Source organism: Carettochelys insculpta, chromosome 28 (assembly GCF_033958435.1).
Source record: "Carettochelys insculpta isolate YL-2023 chromosome 28, ASM3395843v1, whole genome shotgun sequence".
NCBI classification, from domain to species: domain Eukaryota; kingdom Metazoa; phylum Chordata; order Testudines; family Carettochelyidae; genus Carettochelys; species Carettochelys insculpta.
In genome coordinates this window covers 12,231,808-12,258,019 of record NC_134164.1, presented here as the reverse complement: position 1 = coordinate 12,258,019, position 26,212 = coordinate 12,231,808, and the positions used below count along the sequence as shown (strand labels likewise).

The 26,212-nt window shown below is 49.3% G+C and overlaps 1 protein-coding gene across 3 annotated transcripts in view; it reads right to left on the bottom strand.

Moving 5' to 3' along the window:
• Nucleotides 1-26,212, bottom strand: part of ASIC2 (acid sensing ion channel subunit 2) — a 1,334,934-nt gene that overhangs the window by 98,283 nt on the left and 1,210,439 nt on the right. For all 3 annotated transcript variants that reach the window (XM_074978894.1, XM_074978893.1, XM_074978895.1), the window contains exon 3: nucleotides 25,490-25,617. In XM_074978894.1, the coding sequence (XP_074834995.1) occupies nucleotides 25,490-25,617 (128 nt within the window). The remainder of the gene's footprint in view (nucleotides 1-25,489; nucleotides 25,618-26,212) is intronic.

The window sequence follows — 26,212 nt, the reverse complement described above, 5'->3', positions numbered from 1 at the left end:
CCTAGAAACTGACCAGGGCTGCTAAACTGGTCAGTTTCCTGGCTCCAGCCAGGGGTGGTCAGCTGGGAACCAGGGGCAGCAGCACCAGTCGGCCTCTGCAGGCTAATGAATTTGATTCAAAGACATGGTGCTTTCACACCAGCCTCCATTTGAACTATTAAATTCCAACTTCACGGTATACCCACCGTTCCAATGATATTATGATATCGATATTAGTACTACCTAAATCGAGCTAATGGTATTTACAGGGAAGACAGTCACTTGGTACAATCAAGCCAACTGCCTTAAATTCGAATTCATCTTTTATGTAGATGTAGCCAAAGGGAGCTGCCTGCCTCTAGGAAGCCATGTGTAGGGCATAAGCACTCTTGTCATCGGAGCTCCAGTGCCATTAGTTTGTCTCACAGTAGTTAGAACTCCTGTTACTGCTGTTCTTGGTGTCTGATGATCTCAGCCCCATGCAAACACTGCACGGTGATATGTCTCAGAGCTGCACTAGAGTCCTATTATGTCGTATTGCTCTATCTTCCAACCTGTTGCTTTAATTGAAACCTCTTAATTTTTTATTGCCGACTTGGCAGAAATTGCTGGTTTAGTGTGCATTTCATCTTCGCTAACGCGCTGCCTTTGTGGCATAACAAGGAGCACTAGAGCTGGGTGAGTAGCATTACTGGGACCCATCAATTCCTGCAGAGTGGCTGAAGCAATGCCGTGGGCATTTCCGCACTGGGGGACGATGGCTGCTGTAAAATCCAGACTGAAAATCTCTCTCTGTCTGTAGCTACACACACGTCAGGGAGTCCAAGAGCATTCCAAGCACAGCCCTGGCCTCTTGTCTCTTCCACGAGACAGCAGGGAAAGGGGGTTTACTGTGATGAATAGCGCCCTTTGTGGCAGAGTATGATACTGTTGCAACCTCTCCATACCCCGCCTCTGACAAAGGGGCAGGCAGCACTGCAAGCTGCAGAGAGGTGCGCGCTCCAGTCCCGCGGGGACTGGGCAAAGGCAGCCTCACATTAGCTGATGCCCAGTAAGATGAGTGTGCCTGTGCCTGCACTCACCCCTGGAGCCTGTTACTGCCCAGGGCTAGTCACATGTGCCCCTAACTCAGAGCTCTGGCATCCAGCACAGGGGGAGCAGATGTGCATTCCCACCACCAGGGCAGCCTGTATCACCGCACCAGGACGGCCTGTGCCAGCCTCTGAGTGCCCAGAGTTCCCCATGGGCATGTGTGGCAAAATGCAGCTGCCAAAGCCAGCTGGAGAGACGTGCTCTCAGACTTACAGCAGCCAGGCCCGTCACTGGGACAGCAGGGGAACACGTACCCACTGGTTCCAAGCTGCCTCCTCTCAGGGTGCTCCTAAGTTTCTGCACCGGGGCGCTGATATCTACTGTAAGGATGGCGGGCGTAGCTCTCATGTTCAAGGTCTATGGCCCCACAGCACCTCCACTTTCAAGCAGCCGCTCACAGAGGGACCCTGAGAGCATCCCACCCTGAAAGCCTGGGCGAGTGCTCTTTGCACACCTTTTGGGGCTGGTCCCCTGGCACGTAGCTGTTTCTGTCCAGAATGTCTGTAGCCCAGCATAAGAAGGAAAATATCACTGCCAGGCTTGGAGCAAGTGCAGCTCTGGATGGATCGCACTGTGCACAGAAGTGTGGAGCCACTCCAGAGGCAAAGCTCTGGGCAGCTGTCCCCACAGCCACCTGCCCCGCTGACTTTCCCTCCTCAGCAGCTCCCGTTGCCGTCAGCACCATCAGCATGTACAGCCACTGCGAAGGCTCATACTCCAACCATTCATAGGAAACGGAACAGGCCCTATTATTAGACTCAGTAATTGCCATAGCAACCCCTCTTTGCTGTGACATGGCATGCGCTGTGCATGCAGCATGGGGCTCCGTGCAGGATGCAAGGCTGGGCTGCATGGCACAGAGCAGGTGGCGATGCAGCTGGATGTGGGGCTGGGGATGGGAAGCATTGGACAGGGCACCTGAAGTGTTCCACTGAGTGCTGCCGTGTTATTGATCTAGAGATTAGGACAAAGTGAGGTTGCAGAAAAAGCAACTGGGAGCAGACCTCTGACTTAAGCAGAGAAACCCTGCGCATTGCTTGGGCTGGGGTACTGGTCATCTCAGCGCTCAGCCAGCTCCTCCTCTAAAGGCACTACCATGGGGGCAGCTATTTCTTTGTGGTAGGACTTGCCGGAGAGGACTAAGGACCTGACAGCCAGAAATTCTCACGCTGCAGGCCAGCTCCATCCATATAACAGGGCTATGGAGAGATGAGCTGGGTTACAACAGCTTTGCAAGGGCTCCACCTCTTTGGCTGCAAGAATCAGGGTCACATTCTTCTCAGGGTCTCACTGCTGCAGGATGTGGCACTGGACACCAAGTTTACCCAGCAGGTGGAAGTCAGATGGCCACTGCGTGTGGAGGTGTGAAGTGCAGAGTTCTGTGTGTGGGATGAAAGAATCTCAAGCACTTCTACAAGCTGGGGACTGACTGGTGAAGTAGCAGTGCAGCAGAAAAGGACCTGGGGATTACAGTGGAGGAGAGAATGGATATGAGTTAACAGTGCGGCCCTTGTAGCCAAGATAGCTAACGGCATATTGGGGTGCATTAGGGGGAGCATTTCCAGGAGATCTAGAGAAGTTATTATTCCCCTCTATTCGGCACTGGTGAGGCCACATCCGGAGTATTGTGTCTAGTTCTAAGTCCCCCGGTATAGAAAGTATGTGGATGCACTCGAGAGGGTCTAGTGGAGGACAACCAAAATGATTAGTGGGCTTGAGCACATGAGGGATTTGGGCTTATTTAGTTTGCAGAAGAGAAGAGTGAGGGGCCATTTGAATGAAGCCTTCAACTTCCTGAAGGGGGCTCTAAAGAGGATGGCGAGAGGCTCTTCTCAGTGGTAACAGATGGCAGAACAAGGAGCAATGGTCTCAAGTTGCAGTGGGGGAGGTGTAGGTTGGCTATTAGGAAAAACTGCTTCAGTAGGAGGGTGGTGAAGCACTGGAATGTGTTACCTAGCAAGGTGGTGGAATCTCCATCCCTAGAGGTTTTTAAGTACCAGCTTGAAAAATTCCTAGCTGGGATGATTTAGTTGGAGTTGATCCTACTTCTGGCAGAAGACTGGACTTGATGACCTCCTGAGGTATTTTCCAGCCCTCTGATTCTATGCTGGACAAAAGGTGATAAGGCCACAGGGAGAGGGAGCATGGACATTCTAAGCTGTTTGGGAGTGGGGAATGAAATGGATTCAGCTCCCTGGTTCTCAGTGGAATGACTGATGGCAGAGGGTGTTTCTGTGGTGATTATGGACAAGAGGCACCATGAATTGCTGGGCAAACAGTCTGTGGCTAACGGGATTCTTCCAGAAGCGTGGATGTGTGATCAGAGGATGTCCACTGTCTGTAGCAGGCAGGTATGGGCCATTACACTTGTCATTGGGAACCTTTGATCAGATTTTTCTTTTTGCAATCTCCCACTAATTACATATATTTAAGTCCTGAAATTCGCAGGTCTTTCCCTACAGATCTAGCTTATTCTACTGGTGCTTGACTCCACAGTGCTGGATTTTTCCCTGCCCTGGTTCATGGTCATCAGCACTCTACGAACCACTCCTGAGCTCTGCATGGTGCTTTCTGAGATGGAGTGGCCCACGCTGCACCTAGGTTTGGGGTCATATTTTCTAGATGTCATCCCAGACGTCATGACAGAAGCACCCTTTGACTCCACCAAAACCGAGGTGGAGGGGAAAGAGTCTTTTCTGCCTAGCAATTTCCATCAAAGGGATGCTCCTTTAGGCCAGTTCTACATCACAGAAGGTTTCGTGGCCTACCTGGACTAAACCCAACTGAAATGAGCCCAAAATATCACAGCTTGCAGGAGACTAGACAGAGAACAGCTGGAGAACCAGTGCCCAAGCCCCTATGATGGCAAGCAATGGACTATAGGAGATACACCATGTCTACACTAAGGCTTTTATCAGTATAACACTATCACCAACAAAAATCAAGATACCCTACTCAATACGCCCTGTCAGGGCTGCTCCCCATTCTGAGACTGAGTGCAGAAAGTGGAGGGCCACAAAAACCTTAAACATCCCTTGTACCTATAGGCTCTGTTTAAAGAAGCTCCCCAGACTCCCTGCCCCTGGGGGGTAATTGCCTCTAATGTACAGTGAGAAATCCCCCTTAAAACCCAGGAAGACACACTTGGGTATCTCCCCGTGGGGTAATCCCAAATGCCCCCTCCCTTAGGAGAGACTTGTAGACGAAGATAAAAAATTAAGCTGTAATCTGACAGCTGACCCTTTGGTCTAGACAGGCGTTCATACAGACACTCCTTTTGGAAACAGAAATTAAATCACATTACTTTAAAATACTAATTTGTTAAAAAAACCCAAAAGATGAAAAATACCAACAAACTAAATAAGCATACTTGGCTGCTGGGTATAATTAAAAGCAAGTAAAACTCATCAAGCACAGAGAATTACTTCCCGGGGTTTCAGCTTAGAAGTTACAGAGTACAGGGGAAAAATATATCAACCAGCCTAGACAATCCCACACCAAATTCAAAATAAAAATAACCTGATTGCTTCTAACTAAACATTTCCATTCCACTTACATATCTATGTGCTGATCCGGATGTGGTCAAGACATTTACTGGATCCATTCAAACTGCTTAAGATCAATTATTTTGATCTGTCTTTCTCTGTAACAGCCACAGAGACAAAGACTCTCTCTCAGCAGACAAATGCTTCAATTCAAAATCATAGAATCATAGGGATGGAAGGGACCTCAGGAGGTCATCTAGTCCAGCCCCCTGCTTCAAGCAGAATCAACCCGCACTAAGTCATCTCAGTCAGGACCTTGTCAAGCCGGGACTTAAAAACCTCGAGGGAAATCTACCACCTCTCTAAGCAACGCATTCCAGTGCTTCACCACCCTCCTGGTGAAGTAGTTTTTCCTAACATCTAACCTGCGCCTCTCCCACTTTAACTTCAGACCATTATTCCTTGTTCTGCCATCTGACACCACTGAGAACAGTTTCTCACCCTCCTCGTTAGAGCTCCCCTTCAGGAAGTTAAAGGCTGCTATTAAATCACCCCTAAGTCTTCTCTTCTGTAAACTGAACAAGCCCAAATCCCTCAGACTCTCCTCATAGGTCTTGTGCTTCAGCCCCTTAATCATTTTTGTTGCCCTCTGCTGAACCTGAATTCAGCTCAATGCTGAATTCCTCTTTCTCTCCACTGGCTCCCTGGGCTGCCCCCCACAGAGAACCCTCGCTCTCTGGGTTTAACCCTTTACAGGCTTTCATTCATGACACCCCCATACTGGTAAATGTTTCCATAGCATGAAAGCCTTAGGACAGGCCTACACTTCAGACTTACTTCAGTCTACCACACTGCTCTAGGGTGTGACTAAACCCCTACGTGACATAGTCCTGCTGACCTAACCTCCATGCAACAGCCACGTGTCAGTGTGAGGGCTTCTCCTGGCCACACAGCCACCACCTCTGGCAGAGGTGGATTAATTATGTCACTGGGGGAAGTTCTCTCATGAGCAGAGCAGTGTCTTTACTTAGTCTTTACTTACTTAGTCTTTACTACATGCCAGACTGAGGCTCACCCTAAGCTTAGTCTGACCTAACTCTGTGAGCGCCTGCGCTAAAATGTAGCTCCTGCTGCTGAATCTCATCCCCTGCCCCGATCTCAGAACTTCTCCTGGGTTGCTCCAGTGGGGTTATTGAGGAGTCATTGCCGACATGGCGTTGCTCGCATCGACAGCCGTTGACTTTTCAAAAGCTGCCCCATAGAGCCCCACACTGACAGCTAGCCTGGCCTCCGTGCTCCTGGTGAGGATGTGCACTGCTGGCACAGGGAGCACAGCATGACCGTGCAAAGGTGATTTAACTAGTGTGCTGGCAGCAGGTCAAATCCTTGCTCATAAGTACCACAACTGCCCTGGCACAGTGGTGGGTGGGAATGAAGGCTGGCCCTGAGTGAACGCTGCTGGAGGCATTCCACACCAAACTGGTGAGCATCTGAACAGTGGAGTTGCTCCCACAGCCCTTCTCAGGTCATCTCTTAATGAGCTGCAGCATCCCTCAGGTGTGAGCAAAGCAGAGCAGCCAGGGCAACCCGAGAAGCAGATGGATGATAAAACTGCTGGTGGTAAAGGCTCCTGTCCATGCAGTTTAACAATTCCAGGTGCACCTCATTTGACAAAGGTTAGTGGTGAACCTGCGGTTACAAAGCCACAGGGAGTGCAGCAGACAGAACCAGTGGCTTCCTTCACAGAGGCACCTCTAGCTCCTATTGATTTCAAGGGCTGCTACTGGAACTCATTACATCTGGAAGCCGGACTGTGGCTAATTTCAATCATGTACAGGGACGGAGACATGAGGACAGCTTGAAACAAAGACTGGGAGCAGCAGAATATCAAAAGGGAAGTCCCATGCAGGTATCAGAGGGGTGGCCGTGTTATTCTGAATCTGCAAAAACAACGAGAAGTCTGTGCTATTTTACAGACTAACAGATATATTGGAGCATAAGCTGTCATGGGCAAAGACCCACTTTGTCAGATGCCTCTTGCAGGCTAATCGAAGATGGCTTCAGAGAAGTAATGGCCTGACACTGAGAAAGAGCAACAGAAAAGGAGATGGAGGAGGAAACACCCTAAAGGTGGGAATGAATCAGTAACGGAGCCATCCACGATGGGCTCACCTGGGGAGAGAAAGGAGCACCCCCTGAGTAACTGGCCCTGCCCCACTGCAGAGGGGCTGGAACCTGGCAGGGTCCCGCCAGCCTGCACTGCTGCTAACAAACACAGCCGCAATTTTAAAAGTGGACTTTAATGACCTAGTTTGTCATCCTGCCCCCAGAAAGATAATGAACAGGGAGGTCTGCACTGTAGCAAAATGGTGGGGTTGTCGGTCTCTGGGCTGGGTCACCCAGTGTAGGTACATGTGGATCTAGGAAACTTACCTGGTGCCCCAGCCCCAGTTCCAGCCCAAGCGGGAACAGCTGCACTGCTATTTTTAGCCCGCTGAGTGAGCCTGAACCAGGGGACTTTGCAGCTCGCTGCTGTGGGGTGAGGGCTTTCCCTACAGTGTACTTACCTGTGGAAATTTTGGGGGGCAGGAAGCCTACAGGCCCACTCCAGCACAGTGCCTTGGCATTGAGGCTTCTGCCTACAGAAGAGGATGGGCCCTGGGGTGGCTGTTTAAACACTGACTAAACACAGAGCACCCTGGAAAATGCAAATTATGTTTGCACACTCTCATGGGTCAATATGTTTGTTCTTTCTGACAGGACCTGCACAACGTCCAAGCTCATTTCTAAGTCCTCTCATTGCTTGGTGCTTCCAGGATGTCCCAGAGCAGCTTCAGAGTCACTGGGGGACTGACACACTCCCCAACTCCCGTATGTCAGACTCCATTCTCAGCGGGCAGGAAGCAGCACACATCTTGCAGAGGGCCAGGCCTCACTGACAGCTGCATGTGCACACGTAAGAGCCCAGCATTAGGATGGACAGAACTCCTGCTTCTTGGTAAAAGTGAGGATTCCCTCGGGGGCACTCACCTGGTTTGCCTTAACAGAGAGAGGGGAGAAGGGCGGCTCAGAGGCAATGGGACTGGTACAGGGCCTGCTGCACTGAAAGGCTTGTATCTTGCTCTTTGCATTGAGTGATTAAAGCGGCCAAGCACTTGGGGAAGGGGACAGATTTCATTTCATAGAATCATAGAATCCCAGGGCAGGAAGGGACCTCAGGAGGTCATCGAGTCCAGCCCCCTGCCCAAAGCAGGACCAGCCAAAATTAAATTCTCCCAGCCAGGACTATTTATTTATAAGGATAAATAAAACACGATTCTCACTGTCCCTACCTTGAAGAAATTTCAGAAACAATTACCCCTTCCCCTGTTCTCTGGATTACAGTCATATGTAGAGGCTCTCACAGAGATCAGAGTCCTCTTCTGCTAAGTACATACACAGACAGCCCCTGCCCCAAAGACCTGTCTGTCTGAGTCAGGAAGACAGACAAAGGAACAACCCTGAGCCGTATGTCACAGGTACAGAGAGAAGTAACTCACCCAAGGTCAGGGAGTGGGAAAGTAGCAGAGTTCAGATCTCAGTCCATATCTTCAGAGCCCTGGACATACCCTTGAGCCTACCCATAGCACTGGTTTTAAAGATACCTATATACTAGGGCTGTCAAGCAATTAAAATTAATCACCATTAAGTGCGCAATTAATTGTGTGGAAGCCAAGATTCCCTGACCTCAGCCAAGGTTGCCACAACTGAGGGCTGGGGTTGCTGCAGCTGGGGCTGCCAGTGGGGCTCTATGGCCCAGTTGCTCACAGCTGCAGGACTGCTGGGGTTCTCCCAGTCCTGCTTGGGGTCTCTGCAGCTGTGGGACCCTGGCCAGGGACAGCCCCCTGGCTGGGAGCTGACTGGGGTGCCGAGCCCCCTGGCAGCCCAGAAGTTGCAGGGACCTGGCTGCGGTCAGGGAATCCCAGCAGCCCAGGAGCTGGGAGCCAGCCGGGCATGGAGCACTTTAAAGTAGGCCTGTCAGTTAACACTGTTAAGGCCTGTGATGAACGCACATTAGTTTTTGTAATGCGTTAAATCTGCTCTGCATTAATCACAGGCATTAACGTGTGTTAATTGACAGCCCTAAGACACATCTGTCATAATGGTGGGGGTGGGGGGTGGTAAAGCAAGGTAGCAGCTACTCTGATCCATTTTGTTATCTCTAACTTTGGGGTGCTAAGTGTGCCGAAGTGCTGGTAAAAACAACAGGAGGTCCTGTGGCACCTTGGAGACTAACAGATTTTTTTGGAGCATAAATATTTGTGGGCAAAGACCTGCTTGGTCAGATGTTGTTTTTGCGGAGCCAGACTAACACAATTACCCCTCTGATACTTGTCAAAGTGCTGGCAGTGCACGTCCGTCCCGTGCTGAGGGAAGCCAGATGACCTTTGCTTTGTCTGCCAGCTTTGAGTTACTCGCAAAGGCTGATCATTCCATTTATTCTTAATAGCGCCATAAAACAGGTGGGTTGCGATGGATCCTTGCCGGAAGTGAGCCCTCTGGGATATGTTTCTGGAGTGCCTCTCTGGCTGCTCAGGAGAGGCGCCTGTCTCAGTGCCAAGGGGCATTTAGGTAGCCTTTCAGAGGAGCTGTGGCCTGGCTACAGGATGAGTGAGATGGGGGGTGAGTTGTCACTTGGAAAGGCAGGCAACATGAGAAGACCTGACCTTACATCAGATAAAGGGGTGAAAGAGGAGAGAATGGCATATCCAGGGGAGTGAACACACTGCCACTCAGTTGCTCAGGCCTTAATCTGCAGCAGGGGATTCAAAGTTACTCTGTATTGATAATATAATTGTCTCCTAGAACTGGAAAGTCATCTAGTCCAGTTCCCTGCCCACTTAGCAGGACCCAGCACCATCCCTGACATCTATTTGCCCCAATCTCTAAATGGTCTCAAGGACTGAGCTCACAACCCCAGGTTTAGGGGACCAATGCTCAAACCACTGAGCTACAAAGAGGACTTGTGGGGAAATGAGCTTTATTCTCAAGCCAGTCAGGGGACTGATGTATCAGCCCAAGGTGTCCCATCCATTGCTCCCAAGAGTTCTACCATGGCTCTGCTCTGCCTTTGCCTTTTGCACAGCTGCTGAGTGGTGTGAGGCCTCTGCTCTCTGTAACTGGCCAGATTTAAAAACTCTAACCTTCGTGCGTACATCTGACAAAGCAGGTCTTTGCCCATGGAAGTTTATGCTTCAAAAAGTCTGGTAGTCTATAAGGTGCCAAGGGCTTCTTGTTGTTGTTGCGAATATAGACTAACTAGGCTACCCCCCTGATACTTCATACCCTACGACACGTCACTTTTCTTGAGATATTACGGACTGTTCTCTAACCTCCAGTGAGAAACAGAATCTATCGGCCCAGTGATTCAGGCAAAGGTATGGGCCACAAGATGATTGGTCCCATAATCTGCTACAGAGCTGGTCGCTGCAAGTCAGTAGAACAAAGTTTGATGACTCTGAGGATGTGTCACAGCCCACCTGGGCCTCATGCTGTCTTGTGCGGGGTAAAATATGCCTGTCTCCCTAGACAGAGAATTCCTCAGCCTAATGTTGCTTTCCTTCCAGGAGATTTCCCTGTTGTTCAGCCGTATTTTTGTCCTATTATTCCTATTACACACAGCGCTGGTGATTTATCTGCTCATTGCTAGGTCCGCTTTTGGCCAAACATGCTAGCACTAAATCAGATTCCTTTAAATAAAACCTGCTGAGAGCTTGAGAGATCAGTCCTTGGGATTACAGCTGCCAGGAAATGCTGGGTCTGGCAGTCAGCGGTACCCCCTTCTCGCTCCTTACACAGACACACAGCTTCTCTTCATATCCATGTGCACATAGCAACCAGTTTCTCAGTCGCTGCGTGTGGTAAGGACTCTCAGGCTGTCTACACTACTGGATAAAATCAAATTTAAAGGAGTTAGCTCGACATTAAAACATCATTGTCTTCGCTGCAAATGTCATTAGCTCAATTTAGTCGGCCCTAATATTGACAACAAAATGTTGATATTAATGGCCGCGTACAACATCAATCTTGAGTTTAAAATGTCGAATAAAGGCAAGGATAGAAGCAACATGTCTTTCATTTGAATTTATAAGCCTTCACAAGTGTCCCATATGTATCCCACAAAGTTATACGCTGCACTGGGCTACCAGCGCCCCGCTATGAGCAGGAGCCAGGAAACTGACCAGGGCTGCTGCACCTGGCTCCCGGCTCAGAATGTGGGGCTGAAGGAAGTGTGGGACAGACTCCCACAATGCACTGCTGCAACAGTCATCGTTAGGTGATTTCAGCATGGAAGCAATATGTCGAATATTTTGGGAGCCTGTGGGAAGGGAAGATATTGCAAATCAAATTTAAAAAAAAATCATTACAAAATCGATTTTTAAATAAATTCAAATTTATCTTGTAGTGTAGATGTAGCCTCAGACTGATGCAGAAAGTGGGATGATATCCACTAGCTGTGGAGAATCTCTCAGGGCTGGTCATCAGTGCTTGTTCTTATCATTTTCCCGATAACACAGCAGGAAAACATCTGAGCAGCTCAGCACATCTGGTTACGCTACGCTTTGGCAGTTGTTTTTCCTGAGTATAACAGGAGTAATGTTTCTTTGCAAGGAGTAGCTGCCACTTTCCCCAATGCTATAGATTTTATCATCCTTCCAAAACAATTTGGTTCATTTTCTCTATGATCGTGGAACTCTTCTGGGCCCCCAAAATGTGTTATCTCCTTGCCCAATGCCAGCACTCCACAAGTCAGAAGAGAGCCCTGAGGAACTGCACAGAATGGGGGAGTCTGGAAGGCTGGCTTCTTTGTGATTCAAGATGCGATGCGGTCCATCTCGTGCCCTCAGCACTGGTCGGTGTTTAATTCAGAACACAGCCATTCCACACACAGAACTGAGGCGATGTCCAGAGCACGGCAGCTCCAGTATTTACGCTCTCCTCCTTGTGCACTCCAAGGGTCCAGGAGATTCCTTGCCAACATTCCCATTGGGAGCCATTTCTCTTTCTAACCTCTTTCACCTTCAGACACCCACCTGTTCCCCCGCATGCTCCCAACCAGAGAGGTGGTGATTTAGCAATCCTCTGTGCCATGGGCTCAAATGATCCCAGGGGACTGCTGGCTACACCCTCTGGGATGTGCAAGTGACCATCCAGAATGAGGATTCAAACCAATGCGTTCCAACAGCGTACCTGGTTCCAATCAAATCAGCTTCAATGTGACACATTAGTGGCCCCAGAGAAATGTCCCAGCTAGTCCCGCAGGGCACACCAGACCGATCTGAAATCACAGGTAAAGCCCAGGACCTTTGAGTCTGCCAGTAGCAGTACAGGGCTTATAACGCATAGTTCTGACTCAGGCCTGGTCTACACTAGGTATCAGAGTTGACCCCAGATACACAATTCTAGTCATGCTATTAGCGTAGTTAGAATCAACACATCAAGGCTACGTCTACACGTGCACCCAACTTCGAAATAGCTTATTTCGATGTTGCGACATCGAAATAGGCTATTTCGATGAATAACGTCTACACGTCCTCCAGGGCTGGCAACGTCGATGTTCAACTTCGACGTTGCTCAGCCCAACATCGAAATAGGCACAGCGAGGGAACGTCTACACGGCAAAGTAGCACACATCGAAATAAGGGAGCCAGGCACAGCTGCAGACAGGGTCACGGGGCGGACTCAACAGCAAGTTGCTCCCTTAAAGGGCCCCTCCCAGACACACTTTCATTAAACAGTGCAAGATACACAGAGCCAACAACTAGTTGCAGACCCTGTATATGCAGCACGGACCCCCAGCTGCAGCAGCAGCAGCCAGAAGCCCTGGGCTAAGGGCTGCTGCCCACGGTGACCACAGAGCCCCGCAAGGGCTGGAGAGAGAGTATCTCTCAACCCCCCAGCTGATGGCCGCCATGGAGGACCCCGCTATTTCGATGTTGCGGGACGCGGATCGTCTACACGTCCCTACTTCGATGTTGAACGTCGAAGTAGGGCGCTATTCCCATCCCCTCATGGGGTTAGCGACTTCGACGTCTCGCCGCCTAACGTCAATTTCAACTTCGAAATAGCGCCCAACACGTGTAGACGTGACGGGCGCTATTTCGAAGTTACTGCCGCTACTTCGAAGTAGCGTGCACGTGTAGACGCAGCCCAAGACTGACTTTGTTTCCTGGTGCAGATCAGGGCTCTTTGGGCTCACACTGAGGTTCCTTAATCTATGCAGCAGGGTCAATGGCCAAGCCCAGAGAGATTGATTTTGCCATGTCTGCACTGATGCAGCAAAATTGATCTCAGATCAGTCGTGGTGCATTGAACCCCCTGTAGGTATAGACATACTCTCAGTCACAGCAGGCAAATAAGGCACACCCGGGCTTACCCTCCCCGTCATTCTCTAGGGGGAATTGTTCCGTCAGGGGTTCTGGGTGGTCAACAGTGCAGAAGTGGGAGCTAAAGCCAAGATGGAATGTTTGTGCTTGTGATCTCCAAAGAACCTTTGAGAACATGGGAAGGCCGGGCAGGCAGACAGCAGAAGAGGAACCAGAGAATGACAGTGACTGCAGCCCTCACCCCAGCCATGACAGGGCCTCTGTCTTTAACCTACCACAGCAGTAGCTCCCATCTTCTGCCCTACTGGGTTCCCCTTTGGTCCTCATCCTCCCATCCCACTCAGGCCTAGGAGAGACCCGTCTCCTCTTTAGCAACATAAAAAAGGCATGTTGATGGTCTTACTGTAACCCACACACCTAGATGGGGTTCACTGTCCCATGTCATGGCACACAGAGAATGACTGAGTCTTTTCTGTAGTCTGAGCTGAGAGCCAGTTCCTGCACTAAGCTCCAGAGATTCCAGATTTGAGTTTGCCTGTGGGTGGTTACAAATGGGGCTTGTCCGGGATCTCTGGAGCTTAGTGCAGGAGCCTCTGCAGCTTGAGCTAAAAGCCAGCTGGCTCTCGTGGAAACTCTTCTTTCTCCGTGTAAGTGGTCTAGGTGCTACTCCATGGGACAGTGAACCATACTTAGGTGTGCGGGTTACATACTTCCCCTAGAGGAAGAAACATGTCCTGAGCTTCAGAGACCCATCTGAAATTTCAGACCAACCCCCACGTGTAAGCATGCACGAGGGCCTCAAGCCTGGGACCTCCAGAACTCAGCACATGAGTCTCTGCAGTTTCAGCTACAAACATGATGGCTTTTTAGCTCAGACTCTAGAGGCTCATGCACTGACCTCCAGAGATCCCAGGTTCAAGTGTGCCTCTGGAGGGTTACATTATGCCTTATCCCGATCCCCTTGGGTTATAGTTCCCTGCTAGAAAACCCACGTGCTGCAGTCCAACCCTCTGCATGCGTCTAAATGAGATCATTTGTTTTTTCCTGTGGGCATTATGACACAGGTGTGTTTCCAAACACTGGTGAAGCAGCCATGTTACAGGGAGACAAATATTTCCAGTCACCACCACTTCCTCCTGTAAACCAGGTTTCATTGAAGAAGGAGGTGACAGCAGGAGGCTCCCGTGTCAGGTGACTGCAAAGTAATACAGTGCACACTGCCACGTTTCATTTCCTACTTGAGAACCAATAAATGAGCTTGCTGCAAAGTGCCATGGGAAAGGCTGCAAAGGTGTTTATTAGTTGCCACCATAGCAATTCATTTCGTGCACTTGAGTGATTAGAGGATTTTACGGTGCTAATGTGATCTCACTGAGGGGGCCAGTGGCTTTGTCAGAGACATTTTTCACAGCTGACAATGGTTCCTAAACAAAAATCCTCCTTTGGGCTGCTGCCAAAGCAATAAGAGGCTTTCTTTGTAAACAAACAAATTCTTGGGGTGGAACGTGATCAACTGTGTGTTCAACGTCAAATAAAGGTGGTGTAGAGGCTGGACTTGGAATCAAGACACTCTTGCTCTGGCACTGAGTGATTTTGTTTCCTTGAGTAAGTCATCACCTGCCTCTATGCCTCAGTTTCCCCAGTCAATACAATGGACTTGATGATATTGCTTTCCATCACCAAAGAGCTGTAATGTGAGCCTCCAGAACAGGTGTACTGTGTCCCCTGGCATGAACTCTGGGCATCCCATGTTAAGAAGGTTAAGACAATCAGGGTGCGTTTAGAGAAGACCAACAAAACTGGTGAGAAGTTTAGAAAAGGAAAGACTGAAATAATTGGGCATGTTTAGTCTAGAGCAGAGGCAATGGAAGATAACGACCTTCCAATATGTTAAGGGTTATAAAAAGGCTGGTGATTGATAGTTCTTCATGTGCAGTGAGGATAGGACACAAAGGCTACAGCTACACTACAGAGCTATTTCAAGATACCAGCTGTTACTCTGAAGTTCCTATGCTAGTGTCTAGACTACACACATGCTATTTTGAAATAAAATCGAAATGGTGTGTGCATTATTTCAAAACTGGCAACCATCAGTGCAGGAGGAATAACACCTGTTTCAAAACTGCTATTTTGAAATAGGCACTATAAAGACATGCAATAGCGCTATTTCGAAATAAGCCATAATGGGCTCCAGTAGCACTTTTCTCAAACAGTACTATGGCCGTGGCCACATTTGCCCCCTCCTTTCAGAAAGGACATGGTAATGAAGGATTTTGGAAGATGCTAATGACACAGTACCATGAATATGCAGCACCTCATTAGCATAACAGTGGTCACACATGATTGGAAAGTGACACTTTCAAAACGTACACCACCCGTATAGCTGGGGGCCTTTTTGAAAGGACACTGATTTCAATAGCCCCTTCTTCACAAAACCAAATGGTAAGAAGGGGCTTTCAAAGTCAGGGGGTCCTTCTGAGAGGCCCCCAGCTACACAGGCGGTGTGCGTTTCGACAGTGGCACTTGTAAACAGCGTGCAGACATCATTATGCTAATGAGGTGCTGCATATCCATGGAAGCACCTCATTAGCATCTTCCAAAGTCCCTCATTAACATGCCCCCTCCAAAATGTGGGGGCATGCATAGACACAGCCTATGTTCCAGAAATGCTATTTCGAAATGGCTGGCGCTATTTTAAAATACTTTATTGCCATGGCTACATTATCCCTCCCTTTCGGAAGGGGCATATAAATTACAGCTGTTCAAAATGCAAATGAGATGCTGGTATGAATATTCAGTGACTCATTTTCATAACAGTGGCTACCCAACCTGTCAAAAGTGCTGAAAAAATTGGTAAGAAGGGTGCTTTAGAAATCGGGGCACCCTTTTGAAGGAACCCCGGCTCCACAGCTATTTTTATTTAGAAATCAGCACTTTCAATGGGCTGGGTGTCCACCATTATGCAAATGAGGCACCGAATAGTCATACTAGAGCCTCATCTGCATTTTGAACAGCCGTAATTTACATGCCCCTTCCGAAAGGGAAGGGTAGCGTAGACATGGCCTATGTTTGTAGCTGTGTTATTTAGAAATAAGATATTTCAATACACCTGTTTCAAAATATCTTATTTTGACACAGGGCTGCAGCGTCACTGTAGCCAAGGGGCTGAACCTGCAGCAGAATGATATCGGTTAGCTATTAGGAAAAGTATCGTAACCAAAGGATAGTTATATACTGATACAGGCTACCGAGGGAGGTCGGGAAATCCCTGTCTCTGGAGGTATCAGAGGGGTAGCTGAGTTAGTCTGTATCTTCAAAAGCAACAAGAAGTCCTGTGGCACCTTATAGACTAACAGATATTTTGGAGCATAAGTTTTGGTGGGCAAGGACCCACTTCGTCAGATGCAAAAAGTGGGTGGCTCCAGAGAAGGGTTTAAATATATGGGCTTATGAAAAGCAGGGAGTCCTAGTCAAGAAGAGGGCTAGAGTCGACAATGTCAGTTAAGTCTCTGGAGGTGTTTCAGAACTGGCTGGAAAACCTTTCTCAGAGTTGATCCAGCTCCTGGTTTAGGGCAGGGGGCTGGACTTGATGACTCCCTTCCATCCCAACAGTTCTATGCTTACCAACATCTCAGGCCTGCTTATAGGGTTCAGAGCCATTCCAGTTTCATAAGGGATGTGCGACGTACAGCTCATTAGAGATAAAGGATTGCAGGGCCATCTAGGAGAACAGACTGCTCCCAGGTTTAATAACATGAGCTGTCTGCCTGGGTAGGACCTCCTGCCCCCAGATTCTGAGCTTGCATTTCAGAGACTCTGCTAAAGCTGACCCAAACATTAGTTAATCTCCTTTTTAACTTTAAAGAGTCAGATGTTCAAACAGAAATACTAGACTGCAGATAGCATTGATCCAAACCACACTAACCACTGCCAAAGATCAGCTAGGCTTCTCATCCTCCAGCAGTGCCTGCACTGTGAAGCCTTTGCTAGAGAAGGTATGCATCAGATGCTACAGCTTCCAGCAGGGAGGGAGCAGGCAGTGGAAAGAGGTGTGGGAGCAGGAGCGGAGCATTCATTTATTGGCATATGCAGAGGTCTGTGTTAAAGTGACCCTGCTGGGAATTGGAAACTGCCTTCATCTTTATTACCACCAGCTCTTTGCATTGGTAACACCCGAACAATTTTTTTTTTAAATTTCATTTACCTGATGTCACTATTTAGCCAAATCCATCGTAGCTCTAAGTCCACATTACCAGTGTCTCTGAGCACCTCACGGTCCTGAACATGTTTGCCAGGCTCTCACCAGAACCACTGGGCCAGTCCTTCCCTTCGTGTTCTTCTGTGTTGCTCTGTATATTTCCCACTCAGGGGCCCACTGAAAATAACTGAGCAGTTTCCCTTCTGCACTTAAGGTCTCTCTATGGCTCATATGCACCAGCAGAGCCTGGCAGTGTTTGGCTGACAGCGTGCACCTCATAATTTTGACTGCACTTTTCACTTTCACAAATCCTTCAGATAACACCTGCCTTACAGCTGGCTTTCTGGCTTTGGAAATGCACAAAGCAAACCCTCACAGAACGAGAGGGAGGCTGGTCTGGTGACTCGGCTCCTGCCATGCCATGGGAATGGGGACCTAGAAGAATCAGAGTGTATAAATGGGAAAACGAGGTATGTACGAGTTTTTTGGGTTTTTTTTTTAAACCACTCCAGTTTTCTTACTCCAAAGTGCTGGTATTCATTCAGCTGAGAGCAGTTTTAAATTCCTGACTATGTCACTTTAACAGAAACCTCTGCACATGCCAATAAACGAGTACAGACCTTTCTCCCCCTGCTGTACACACTCACAAATTCACACATGTATGTGTCCAGTCCACCACACACACACACATGCACCATTTCCACTGCCTGTCTCCCTGTGCCATCCCCAACTCTGTAGTGTCTGATTTGCACATTCTATAGCAAAGAGTGCACGACAAAGAAATAGTTGGAGGAATAGACACCTATGGCCTTGTCTACACTAGGAGATTAAATTGGTGTAACTATATCATCTAGGGATGTGAAACACCCATGCCACTACATGAAGCCGTTAAATTGACATAACCCCCAGTGTAGACATTACTTGATCCCTGGAAGAATTCCACGTCAATGTAGCTCCACCCCTCAGGAAGGTAGCTTGCCAAGGCTGACAGGAGACCGTCTCCCCAGGCTGAGTCTTCACTGACATGCTACAGCTGCAGCAGTCTGTTTGGTGGCCAGCACTGCACCTTGACTCCACAGCCTCTCCAGAACAGCATTACAACCGTACAGCTCTGCTGTGGTGATCCAACTGTGCTCCCAGGCATGGAGCAGGGAGGTTCACTCCCTGCTGTATGGAAAGGGAACATTCTCCCATCTGCCAAGCCCCAGCCTCTTGGTTTATTTTGGTACAGATGTAGCATGGAGAGCTGGAAGGAGGTGGATGGTGTATTGGGAGGAAAGTTAGTTTGTGTCATTCCTTCTACCATTATCTTAGCATGCAGGAGGGGGCAGCGTTGAGGCTCCCTCTTAGATGGTGCAATCCCAATGGCAACAGGTCTTCAGTGCGTGGACAATATACTCCTTGGCGGCAGCGCTGGCTCACAACGGCTTCTCCCTGTAGGGTAGGACGGCCTGAGAAGTCTGAACTGCAGACATGATGCCACAATGGTAGTGGAGAAGGTCTGGCAGGTAAGCCATGTGTTGATTAGAGAGCAGCTGTTCGATACCTCAACGGCTGTTGCCTGTACCCTAAAGAGCATTTTACTCACCTGCTATTAAAGAAACAGTAGACTAGTAATACAAACTAGAAATGAGCTCTCAGTAGCTTAAGCATACAAGCAGCTAATTTTCTAGAGCCTACTGGGCTTTCACACAACAAAGACAGGCAAAGACCCATCACTTGATAAACTAGAAAACTCTACCACCCGTCATCAGAGTCTGCTTATCCAAAAATTAGAACTGAAATAACTTAGTGGGTTTCAATTCACATCTTTACTTACTTCAGTGCAAGTCCATGCAGTGACTTAAGTTAGCTCCATTCTATTGCAGAAGAATAGCCAAACACATACTGGTACCTTAATAACTACAAGTGTGTATCACACCTGTGGTGGTTATGCCAGTTCCCAGGTCCTTGGCTTCTAGAAAAGTGTGGTGGTAATTTCCACTTGTAAGCGGTAAATCTAGAGGTGAGTTCCCTGGAGTTAAGCTGAGTTGAAGTGGTTGCTCTAGCTCTAGAACTGTTGCCCTAACATCACTGGTGACCAAAGAAGGTCAATGCCTTCTGGAACTGGCTCAGAGTTTTTGAGTTCCATTGCATTGTAGGGCGAACACATGGGCAACAAGGAAGGCAGAGGACAGCAGCTCTGGCAAAGAGCTTTATGTCAAATTCCTAACAGGTATGCAGCTTTAACAGTAATGTCACATTGCATTCACCACTACAGCGAGTGTGTATCGCAGCTGGGATAAGAGGGAAGCAATGTGTTATGAGCCATTGGCCTCCTGCTACTGGTGATAATAAAAAAGTAAAAAAGTATAGGTGTGCTGCCCTCAAGGAGAGAAGGTGATTTACACATAAACTCCTTTCCTCTAATCTCCCCTCATCCTTACACCCTATGGGCAGGGATCATCCCTTCCTGGCGGCAGGAAAAGTGACTAGCACATGTTAGGACTATTGTAAACAAGCAATTGTGATGGTCACCTTCCAGCATGCCAGGGATTGAACCAGCAAGCAGCTTGAGAGGCTGGCTGTACCAACTGCTCTGCTCTGTGGAGTGCCCTTGGCAGGTCATGGAATGCACACTCACCAGCTGATTATACAATGAACGCCAAGCAACGCTACTCTGAAGGGATGGCCACAGGGTCGCCAGACCCTTTGATGGCCATGGGCCAGCCAGCGTGGCTCATTTCTCAGGCCCAACTGGGAAGTCGTCAGATGTTCTCTGTTGAGGGTGGAGAGAACTCCTTTGGAAGGAGCTGCAGCGGGAGATGACCCTTGAGGCAGAGGAGACAGAAGGAATGGGTGTGCCACTCTCTCAGTCTGGAGACAGAAGCTGTAGGAGCTGTATACCAAGGTAGGCAGAGGACCTGTTTTGGGTTGGATGTTTCGACAAAGTTTTATGGTTGAGGCACAAAGCTGTGCCCAGAAAGAGAGCTGGTGCATTGCAGTAAGTCCTGCCTGGGCAGCTCAGGAGAACCAGGCTGCATGAGGAGAAACTGAGGCAGCAGCTGGCCTAGAGATATACAGAGTAAGACAGGAATGAAATCCCCTCTGTGGGCTTTGGACAATGTGATAGAAACAGTAGAGTAAGTGGCCCATTCTTGTGAAATCTAATTGGAAAACAATCAAAACAATATAAGGTAATCCATGTAGAAAACTGCAGTGCTGTGGTAACCAAATATCCTTGGAATAAAAGAGCTTTCAGGAGATTTTTAATCTTGGAAAGACAATACCGGAGGCAGACATCAGGGAGGCAGTGAGCTCAGAAAATGTACCGCCAGTGCAATCAATCACCTGGCATCTTGCATCTAGTGCAGTACCCTGAGTTTGCGTTCGAGTGCCCACCTGAGATTCAGACCTCCCAGCCCGAGTTAGAGAGTTCATGCGGAGACTCTATCAGACCCAGAGCTACGCTTAGCTGTGTTACAGAAATATGCCCTCTCCCCACTGTGAAATTGTCTAGCTTTAGCTTCCAGTGACCAGATCTGTGTGGCCTTTATCAGCTTGACTAGGGAGCTGCCTACTGTCAGAAATCATCTGCCTTATGAGGAACTTAGAAAGTGAGCGTCTCACTTCTACCTCAGTAAGTGAAAAAGGTCTAATTCTTGGCCATGTCTACAATGAACTGCAAACCCAGTCTGTGGGCTCGTGGAACTGGTGCTTCCAAACTCACACATGTGCATCTACACTGCATTGTAAATGGGATTTACAGATTCAGGAGCCAGGTCTCACAGGCTTGCTACCGTCCGTACTGTACAACACAGATCTTCTGACTCCAGTCTCTAGCTTGGCTTGGTCCACGCTGCAAAATGACAGACTTGCTACGTCTACACTAGCACACTACGTCGAAGTAGCCTATTTCAAAATAGGCTACTTTGACGTGTATCGTCTACACGTCCTCCAGGGCTGGTGTCGTCGAAGTTCCACGTTGAAGTAGTGATGGAGAACATTGAAAGGAGCTGCCCCAGAAGAAAATGTGGAGCGTCCATACACGCAAGTGCTCCCTGTCGAAATAAGGGGCCAGCAAAGCCCCAAGCCGCTCCCTTAAAGAGCCCCTCCCAGACACACTTGCCCTGCACAGCACGAGATCCACAGAGCCGACAACCAGTTGCAGACCCTGTGCACGCAGCATGGACCCCCAGCTGCAGCAGCAGCAGCCAGAAGCCCTGGGCTAAGGGCTGCTGCACGCTGTGACCATAGAGCCCTGCAGGGGCTGGACAGAGCGTCTCTCATCCTCTCAGCTGATGGCTGCCGTGGAGGATCCAGCTATTTCAAAGTAGCAGGATGTGGATCATCTATACATGCTCTACTTTGATGTTGAACGTCTAAGTAGGGCGCTAGTCCCATCTTCGGATGGGAATAGTGATTTTGACGTCTCACCGCCTAACGTTGATTTCAATGTCGAAATAGCACACGGCATGTGTAGACGCGACACGTGCTATTTCGACATTGTGCCAGCAACTTCAAAGTAGCTGGCTAATGTAGACGCACCCCCTGTGTCACAGCGGGACGTGGCTATTACTCATTCTCCCCACAGTCCTGAGGGTTTGCTGACTAGAGTCAGACTGATTTGTGTGTGGATGGATGGGGGGCTTGGGCTGAAACCCACGTCTGAGCCTGGATTATGCAGTGTAGACATGTTAACAGCCTCTGTGAGGAAGGTTCCCAGACCTTGAATCATATTCACAGCTGATCTCTAAACCAAGCTAAGAGGGAGCTGCCTAAACCAGCCAATGGCAAACAGTGAGAAGCAGGCTGTGGCCAAAGGACCGCCCCCCAGAAGAGGTGCAGAGCCTAACTGTGGGCCGGAGGGAGGCATCTTCCTCTGCTTGGGATTCACAGCCATGGATCAGGTGCCTACACCAGGTCAGTCATTCCCCAGGACAAAGCACAGAGGTGCCACTGTGCTAACATTGCTCTCAGGGGTTACTGAACAACCTCTGGGTGTGGGGCACCCAGTCCATCCCCTCTGCTGTGAAGAAGGGACTTGAACTTGCCCTCAATACCAGACTAGAGGGTCCTCCAGCAGATGCTCAATCTCTGCAGTTGACGCTGTTCTTCTGGGTGTGCATAATGAGTCACTGGAGCAATGGGACCAGATCCTGGGTCTCCCACCACCCCAGAAGGTGCCCGGCTGGCCAGGCTTCAGAGTCACTCCACTCTGCCTCTCTTAGGTTCCCCCCCGCCCGGCCCTTTTCTTTTGGAAACAAGTCTCCTGTCACATTTTTAATCAATTTTGTTTAAAAAAAATCCCTTGAGAACACAACATTTCCTTCAGGCAGAAGTGATGCTGCTGTTCTGATGGGTTGGGTTTCACACTGCTCTCCCCAGAGCAATGAGCCCCTCTGACAATTGACCAGCACCCTCCAGCTCATCCACCCTAGAAATAAATCTGCTCGTTGCCAACCCTCTTCCCTCCCACAATCCTGTCAGATGAGAAACTCACGGATGCACCTTTCGCATGTCAGGGAATGAAGAAAAGCCTCTGCTTGTCACACATCCAGCCCTGCAGGTGTGGGCACTGTCAGGGATTTGGTATTTCAATGAGTCACACACAAAGTCACAGACAGACATAACTGCAGCCAAAGAGCCTGGTGAGCAAGGCCCTGCTTCTAGCTTCCCTTGCACAAATCAGTCTTTGGCCTGTGTTCACCCAACACACCGCCCACTATGCAAGCAGCTGTCAGGGGAAGCGTGCAAAGATCACAGTTGTGCACACAGGGAACATCTGGGCGATTACTCCCCACTTCTCGTCTTCTGCTCTGGAACGCCACAGGACTTCAGAGTTTTCACCCCCTGGGCCAGGCAGAGCTGTCCAGCAGCCTGGCAAGTTCCCTTCCCCAGTCACAGGGGGTTGCTGTGTTTGTAAGAAGGAAGATGCAACACCCTCTCCTTTGTGTTGCCTGTCCCTCTCAGACCGCACAAAACAGCAGCTACTGAAGGCAGACGAGGACAGGACAAATGGGAATTGCTGTGCACAGATTTTCACCTTTGGTTGTTACCATAAATACTACTAGTACAGACTCTGGTGGGCCTGGTTCTTATTGACATTACAGCAGGGGTGGCCGACCTGCAGCTCTTTGAGCCATTAAACATGGCTCCTCCTCAGAGCCATGTGCTTGGAGTACTGGCTGCTGCTCTGCACATGCACTCCACTGCTTGGAGAAGCACGTAGTGGCAGCAGTAGTGGATCTGGGCTGGCGGCGGTGGCTCTGGGGCAGCGGCAGCTGTGGTGATGGTTCTGGTGAGTTGCCAGCATCGAGTCAGAGTGGGGTCGGGGTGTGGGGATGCCAGGCTCTGGGGGAGTAGGAGGGCACTAAGCCACGCATTACATACTTATTTTTATCTACAGCTGGATAGGTAGAAAGGCAAGGTACACCCAATACAACCACCTCTTCTCTCAGTGTCTCTCAACCTAAAGCATTTCACAGGCTAATCCACAAACTGCCTCATCTTTCTTTCACGGAATGCCTGAGATACAGCTTTTTTGCACAGATTAAATTTTTTTTAAACTGGCTTATAGGACTGGCTTTGAACTTCATTTTAATAGCAATTAAGATAGACAGATAGATAGATAGATCTTTGCACTCTATCTGTGTCTCTTTGTCCCTAACTGGTTGGCCACCCCTGTGGTAAAGCTTCATTGAACTGCAGGCTTTAGAGTGGGTACACAGTGTATTTATTCTCACTTTAATGCCCTTTTACACCACTTAGTCTATGTACAGCAACCTTCCTGTAAATGGACTCCAGATTTCATATCGCTTCATGAACAGGATTATCCCAGTCACAGTTACAGATGGGCAAAGCAGTTTGGATAAAAGAAATCAGTTCTCTCTGAAGCTGGGGAAAGGCATTGGCTAGTGCTTCCTTCATTCTCAAACATGCCCTGGTTCTGAGCAGGCAGAAATGCCATCATTCTGGAAGCCAGTCTATTTCTGTGCGATTTTCAGCCTAGTTCTAATGCCTTCAAGATTTGCATAGGCGCCAAAGAGAAGCAAACCTCTGTCTTCCCAGTGCTAGGGGCGGCCCCTTCATCCCACTGACACTTCACGTTTCACAGCAAGCGTCTGAGTCAGCAAGCAAGGCAAAAATTATGCACAAAGCTCCCCTGGTAATTCTGCAACCCCGCGAACTACTGCTGAGATTTCCTATGAGTAGCCTGAAATCCAGGGTTAAATTCCAGCCAACTTGCACTGGAGGGTTTGGGTTGAAATATGTAACTCAATGATTTTCAAGCTGCAAGGGGTGAGTGAGCACTCTGCCCACAACAATGGCTTTGTCGCAAAGATAAAGTACCTGTCAGTCTTCCAGCAGCAATGGCAGCAGCTACTCAGAGCCCAGGCTGGGCACTTTCAGGGTTTACAGATTTTTTCCTGATTAGAATCTTTCTCTTCCTCCCCACCTCCAATAAAAACACCCCCTCACCAGGCAGCACCCCCACCCCATCTGTTCTTGCTTCAGGTATTTCTTTGTTGTGCCGGTGTCTTAGGTGTAAATGCAAGAGTGATGTGATTTGCTGCTGAAATGAGCATTGGAGCAAACACACAAGGGCTACGTCTACACATGCCCCAAACTTCGAAATGGCCACGCAAATGGCCATTTCGAAGTTTACTAATGAAGCACTGAAATGCATATTCAGTCCTTCATTAGCATGAGGGCTGCGTGGCGCTTCGAAATTGATGCGCCTTGCCACCGCGCGGCGCATCCAGATGGGGCTCCTTTTCGAAAGGACCCCGCCTACTTCGAAGTCCCCTTATTCCCATCAGCTCATGGGAATAAGGGGACTTCGAAGTAGGCGGGGTCCTTTCGAAAAGGAGCCCCGTCTGGACGAGACGCGCGGTGGCAAGGAGCGTCAATTTTGAAGCACCGCTGCCACCCGCATGCTAATGAAGCACTGAATATGCATTTCAGCGCTTCATTAGTAAACTTTGAAATGGCCATTTGCATGGCCATTTCGAAGTTTGGGGCACGTGTAGACATGGCCAAGGTGAAATACATAAGTGATGAATTTCCCTGGAGACTCTGGAGCTGCCAGGGCAGCACCATGGAGGGTGAATCAGCAGCAGAGAGAGAAGAGTGGGAGGAGAGACCAAGCAGCCACACCCCAGCTGGTACAGCATTTGCTTCCTAACAGAGGGGAGCCCAAACCTTGGGCTATTCATTTTCCACTTCAGACTAGGATGGGTTCAGCAATTCCCAGAAGGCCAGGGGAGTGGAAACAGAATTAGGGAAGCTGCTTCGGGAAAGAGACTCTGCATTTCTCTCCTTGGAAATGACCCACCATTAGAAAACAGCTGACAGTCCCCACTCCACACATCAAGCTAGAGACTCACCCTTTGCTCTTGTGTGGCGACGAAGGTCTGAAATCCAGGGGCCACGCCGAAGCCCAGCTCTTGGACGAAGGGCGGCTCAGACTGGCTGTGGATCTGGACTTTGACTCCAGCTTCAAATGTTGTTTCCTCTAAAAAGAGAAGCAGAAATGCTCAGTAACCAGCAGGAGAGCAGGTTAGCTACCTAGGGGCTACAGCTGTCAAGGTCACATGCAGGCTACGTCTACACGTGCAGCCAACATCGAAATAGTCTATTTCGATGAATAACGTCTACACGTCCTCCAGGGCCGGCAACGTCGATGTTCAACTTCGACGTTGCTCAGCCCAACATTGAAATAGGCGCAGCGAGGGAACGTCTACACGTCAAAGTAGCACACATCGAAATAGGGATGCCAGGCACAGCTGCAGACAGGGTCACAGGGCGGACTCAACAGCAAGCCGCTCCCTTAAAGGGCCCCTCCCAGACACAGTTGCACTAAACAACACAAGATACACAGAGCTGACAACTGGTTGCAGACCCTGTGCCTGCAGCATAGATCCCCAGCTGCCGCAGAAGCAGCCAGAAGCCCTGGGCTAAGGGCTGCTGCCCACGGTGACCATAGAGCCCCACAGGGGCTGGAGAGAGAGCATCTCTCAACCCCCCAGCTGATGGCCGCCATGGAGGACCCAGCAATTTCGACGTTGCGGGACGCGGATCGTCTACACGGTCCCTACTTCGACGTTGAA